Source organism: Arachis ipaensis, chromosome B02, assembly GCF_000816755.2.
Source record: "Arachis ipaensis cultivar K30076 chromosome B02, Araip1.1, whole genome shotgun sequence".
Taxonomy (NCBI): domain Eukaryota; kingdom Viridiplantae; phylum Streptophyta; class Magnoliopsida; order Fabales; family Fabaceae; genus Arachis; species Arachis ipaensis.
Genome location: NC_029786.2, coordinates 105,232,842 through 105,238,790, shown reverse-complemented (window position 1 = coordinate 105,238,790; position 5,949 = coordinate 105,232,842). Strand labels below are relative to the sequence as shown.

At 34.5% G+C, this 5,949-nt stretch overlaps 2 protein-coding genes across 2 annotated transcripts in view; both read right to left on the bottom strand.

The window, feature by feature from the left end:
* LOC107626230 (F-box protein At1g61340) lies at positions 1,107–2,723 on the bottom strand. The gene is made up of 4 exons (XM_016329065.2): positions 2,458–2,723; positions 2,007–2,277; positions 1,796–1,870; positions 1,107–1,706 (listed from the first exon to the last, which is right to left on the bottom strand). Exons 2-4 carry the CDS (start codon positions 2,199–2,201, stop codon positions 1,491–1,493), a joined length of 486 nt encoding a protein of 161 aa, XP_016184551.1. The 5' UTR covers positions 2,202–2,277; positions 2,458–2,723; the 3' UTR covers positions 1,107–1,490.
* LOC107626229 (telomerase Cajal body protein 1) overlaps positions 5,005–5,949 on the bottom strand; it is a 5,112-nt gene continuing 4,167 nt past the window's right edge. The window contains exons 13-14 of the mRNA XM_016329062.2: positions 5,843–5,949; positions 5,005–5,624 (exon numbers count right to left, since the gene is read on the bottom strand). Coding sequence (XP_016184548.1) covers positions 5,527–5,624; positions 5,843–5,949 — 205 coding nt within the window. The 3' untranslated portion in view covers positions 5,005–5,526. The remainder of the gene's footprint in view (positions 5,625–5,842) is intronic.

The window sequence follows — 5,949 nt, the reverse complement described above, 5'->3', positions numbered from 1 at the left end:
AAAGAAGAAAAGAGCTTCTTTTTTCTGTTTCTCTTCGTAACATTTTTCCATTGCAGATTGGCACACATGTCCGGTGAGATTTTATTACTTTTTTTTTTGGACTTGCATAGTTTTACTGTTAAAATCCTAAGTTTAGAATTTAGATAATGTTTACCAAACTGGGCTGTACCAAGCTCACGGGTAAATATTTTATGAAAGTTTGTTGACAATAATAGTTCCATGACAGAGTTGGTTTAGTAATTAGTTTACTAGTTTAATTAAATAAATATTAAAAGTTTGAACCAAGTTGGATTGGTTTAGTGGTTAGCTCACTAATCCGCTTAAGTAAGTGTTGGAGGTTCGAATTTTGCCTTGTACATGCAGCAACTCATTAGCCAACGGCAAACTCTTAAATGGAGCTCAGTACCGCAGGACGGATTAGTCCTTGACCTGTCGAGTTGGAGGATAAAATTTATATCAACTTTTTTCATTAGTTAAATTCTAATTAAAAAAAAAAGGGCTCAAAACCGAGACAGACGATAAGACAGAAATTGTTACCTTCAAAGTAGTACCATCAGTTGACAAATTCTATAGAACAACTTTGATAAAGCCAAAAAGTTCCACTATAAATTTTACACTAATTGGAATGGATTAGTATCGACATCCAATAATTATCCAAGTGATAATACTTAATACAAATCCAATAATCCCTTCAGTTGTATTTTACTTTTTAATCAATTATCCTTTCAGTTGTTACTGTATAAACATATGAAGGAATATTTATTGTCGATTTTGTCCGACAATTGAATAAAAAAATCAAAAGATTCCTAATTATTATAGTCGATTTATAAGTTCTAATCTGCCCGCAGAAGCGAAAAAAACATGTGCGCCGCTAAGCAAAATATATGAAAAGCTAAAACAAGTATTTATCCAGAGACGGCTTAAAACAAGTATCAATTATTATGTCACTTTTAATAAAAGCAAATGATGATTTCTATATCCAACCAGAAATTGATTCACAGAATTATAAATATTTTGTGTATCCTTTAAGCTTTGGAACAGTATCGAAATAAATCATTACAAGAGATAATGGAAGAAAGGGAAATAAAATAATATTGAGAAATAGATTTAATCATAGAAGTGGAAGCTTTAATCATTTTATTCAACAGAGCACAAAGAGTATGCAGCATTAAACAGCACACACTCAAACTTATCAGATTAGAAGGGTCTAAATTTCCCTCCAAACAAAATCACTAGAATCTTCTCTCATTTTCTATTTTTTCCTATAGAGATTTACAGAAAGATTACAGAACAAGCCCATAGCAATCTTCAATGAAGATTTTGAAGATAAGGACTTGTTAAGATTCTTAAGACGTGTGAAATCAGCTCAAATCCCTTCCTAATCTAGCAGTAATATACTAATTCAATATACAAACAACAGACACAATCTATTTACACAACAAAGGGAAAAGCTGTGATCATATCATCACTTTGTTCTCTTTTCCCTTGACTTAATACTGTTCATCATCTGATGCAAACAAGGCCACTGAAATTGAAGCCAGCTTCCCACTATTCAGCCTTGACTTGGATTTCCTCAATGGTGCCTTTGGAGTTGCAATTTCCTCAAACCCTTTTGCATCATTAAAATTAATGGAAGAATGAAAGGAATCAAAAGTTTTCTTCTTTGGAGTACTGTACTCAAAGTGGAACCTCTTTGCAACTTCAGCCTGCAATAGAATAAAAATCCACCATCAGTTACCAAATTAGAACCCTAAACTAAATTTAGAAACACTTAGAAATGGTACTTGATACTCACTGCTTCGCTAATCGTTTTCGAGACATGCAGAAGCTGCTCCAAATCCTCATGGTCCACACCACACAGCACCCTAATCTGCAATTGACACAATTAGGGGTTACAAAAAATTCAGAATTCTGCATTTCATTCAAATCAGTGAACTTGAAAATAATAATTAAAAAATAAACACAATTTTTAGAATTACTATTACACCATCAGAATTGAAACTCACCAGAATATCAAGAGGAAGGGCTTCAAGGAGAGACCTTTCAGAGTTGAAGTTGAACCTCCCACTACACACTCTCTTCAATGGAGCCATATCAGTTTCTGAATCAAGAGGAGAACCTTCTACATTGCTAGAAACAACCCTCTTCCTTCCAAGTGATCGTGTTCTTGTAAAATTATAGCCCTCAAACCCTATCGCCATGTCTTCCAATGAACCCTAGTAATCCCCAAAATAATAAACTTAACAGCGCTAAAACTTCGAACTTTCCTTCTCTAACCTGCAAATACCCAAAACCTTAAGGATCAGAAACAGGCCACGAAGTCACAGCACCGAATGAAGTATTTAATTACAGAATTTTGAAACAAATTTTTGAAAAAATCCAAAAAGCGGGAACGCTACGTGCCAGTTTCAACAAACTCAGGAAAAAAATAGGGAAGAAATGAGACAGGAAACGTACCTAGATATACGAGGGTTTCCAATTAGGAAAGAAACCGAGAAAATTGGGGAAAATGGAATTCTCTTTTGTGTTACTGTTGAAATTTTCTGCCTTTGATCAAACTCAACTACTCTCTTCTCACTTGCCTTATTAAGATTCTTCGTATTTTGGGGGAACAAATGAGTCCTGCTCCTTATATATGAACCAACTAATTTGAAAAAAGAAAATGAAAAAATGAAAAAGCTTTTGAATTTTTTTTTATTAAAGCAATTGCCTGTGCACAGTAGAAACGCGTGGAAAATTGGCGAAATTTCGGAGAAAATGTCTACTCTCTTTTTTTTTTAATCTCTTTCTATATCTCTCTGGAAATGGCGGTTAAAAATTGGAGAGAGAGAGAGTGTGGAAAACTAGCCGTTGTGACGGGACACGTGGCGAAGTGGGAAAGCTTTGGGCGACACAAGTGGGTTGATGACGTGGTTCATGGTCGGCTCGAGTCGGCTTTGTCGGTTGCTTCCTGACCACGTTCATGAGTACGTGGACGTAGGGATGACCTGGACCCTCACCGTAGTGGATCACACCCCACTATATTATACTCTGTCTGCGATGACACGTGTGAAAGGTCCTTGATCAACGGTGGAAAGTGGTTAAACTAACTGGATAGTGGGACCCATTTGAGAAAGTCTTTGGTGTTTTTGAGTTTGACGTTGTATTCCAAGTAGGCGGCTGGCGGCTTTTGCTTGTTTGCTTTGGCTGTTACATGTTTTTATTTCGGGGTAATTTCTAATTTGTGTTAATTGCTTAGGCTATGTTTGGTTGGAAGGAAAGAAATAGAGAGAAAAGAAATAGAAAGGAAAGAAAGGAAAAGAAAGAAATTGAGTGGATTTTTATTTTCTTTAGATGTGTTTGGATGAAAGGAAAATAAGAAGGAAAGAAATAGTATAAAAAGACAATTTTATCCTTTTATTATAAAATATATTGAAAAAAGTAAAGGGGTAATATTGGAAGTAGAGAGAGAGAATTAATTTTCTCTCCATTTTCTCTCCATTGTTGGAAGGAAAAAAAATGGTGGACCCCACCAATATTTTTCCATCCATTTTCCTTCCTCTCCCATTTCTCTCCTCAATCAAACAAGGGAATAACTATTTTCCTTCCAATTTCTTTCCCTTCCTTTTCCTTCCTCCCATTTTCACCTCAAACAAACATAGCATTAAGGAGTAAGAGTAAAACAAATGTTGAAGTGCCGATGCTAAGTCAACAGCTGTATGAATGAATGTATGTATGGGAATCAATCATTGATGATGAAACATGGCAGCGACATCTTCTCTGGACAGGTGTGGAAAGCAATTAAGCAAAGTGGGAAGGTGGTGAAGTGGATAAAATTAAATGAAAACAATAAAGAAAACTTAGCGAGAGCAAAGTTTCTTGAATCACATGCCGAAAGCGAGTTTAGCATACAAACAACTTAAATGTGACATTGTATACAAAATAATTAAATGTAATAATATATTAATCTTGTTGCATATGTATGTTACTATCATAAAGTACTTAAGAGTGTATTATTGAGCTAAAAAAATAGTTATTAACTTCCATATATTGACATAAGTAGTCATATTCTTTTTCTTTATCTTTTAGGGGAAAAATGTTTTTTTTTTGTGTATTAAATTATTAATATATAATCGAATATATGTAACAAAATTAAACTTCAAGATGAAGCCTGGCATCAAACTAATTCCTCAAACTGTGTACAGTTCTAATTTGAAAAGAAAAGAAAAAAAAAAATCCAATCTAAAAGCTTAGAGAAAGATGCTTTACGAAATATCGTTAGTAATAAGCTAATAAAAACTAGAGAAATAATTTGAATATCACTCTGTTCAATTTGAAGTAAACATTTATCCTCTAATATAAAATAGTACATTATATATACATACAACCCTATTTATCTATATGTACAATCTTTTTCAAACAAAAAATATTACCATATTACCATTTTATAGGTTACACTGTTACAGTACTTTCGGTTTAATGCTCACATTTTTGCCTTATGTTATTCAATACCGTGTATAATTGTATTTTTGTATTGCAATTCTTATAAAATTATAATTCAGGGATTAGGCACGCAGCGGAATATTTCTTCTTTTGCATCGGATTCCTTGGCACCTTTAATTCGAGGGATTAGGTGGCGGAATGGCATTTTACTTTGCCTTGGATTCCTTTGCCATTTTGTGATCATTAAGAAGCCAACCAATCACCTTTATGAGGATGCCTAGATAAGAATCTTATATTTTATGACCATAAAGATATTTCCTTACTTGTAATCTTTGCGAATACATTCACTCTGCCTAATAGTTTTTGTCAATCAATATCCACCGACGATTCGAATAAAGAAAATAAATAAAAATCCAACCAAGAGCATATATTCTTTCACATAATTACTTTGTTCCCCTTTGCATTATTTGCATTTTTTAATTAGCGATCGGTGCTGCTTCACCACAGTGGAGATGCCAGAATTTCTATCCTATTATATAAGCTTTATCCGAACGAATTCATATGTAAATTTCAGCAAAAAAATTTGGATAAAACTTACTTTTTCTTTTGTAACCCTTGTGATCAGGGATTAAAATTGGTCAATACTCACCTAGGAAATTATCCAACCACCAAGCTAAACAAAACTGCCTGTGGTTTACTGTTTACGCGTGACGGTACTCATGGTTATTACAAAAGGGCTCCAAAGTACTTTCAAATGCCATATATAGCTGAGGCCAGGTGGCTGCCCACTTTGACCAGGTTTTCTTTCTTTCTTTTATTGGTCGCCAAGTCCACCGTCATGAAAAGGAAGACGAACGCGCTGACGCCTGCCGTGGGGTTTCAAGTTTGACTCGTGCCTAGAACTTTGAAAGCAATGGCACATGAAATACCGACCACAAACAGGGTCCATCTTAAGTCAACTTAAAATTTATATTTGTAAAAAATTATGTACGCAAAACTTTGATTGGATCAGGCTTTTGTCTAATGAATCAGACCATGAACCATTTTTATCATTGGCTCCCCAAAACCAAAGGGGTCTCGTTTTCCTCATTGGTACAATGCGGATTAAGAATTTGAGTCCAAGTTTTCACTTTCAGTCTGATCCATGAAATTGCCATCCTCCTTCAAACCAAAACTCCACATCGAGACGCAGTTTTCATGACCTACATTAGACATTAAACATACTCAAAATTATCAATGAAGGGCAATGAAATTGGCAAATAAGCCTCTATATATATTGAATCTCAGAATTCCATGAAATCTAAAAGTATATCAGTGCAACTGTTAAACTTATCAATTCCATAATTCAAATATTGAATGAAAACCGTGTAAAAAATAGAAGAATCAACAGAGGAAAAAACAAGTGTCAGGATCAAAATACCACTCAAACTCAAGTCTTCATTGTCGTCATCAGGAATTACAAATCTTCGGTGACCTGAGGAAGACACGGCATGGGGCAGAAATGGATGGAAAGAGAAGCCATTAACT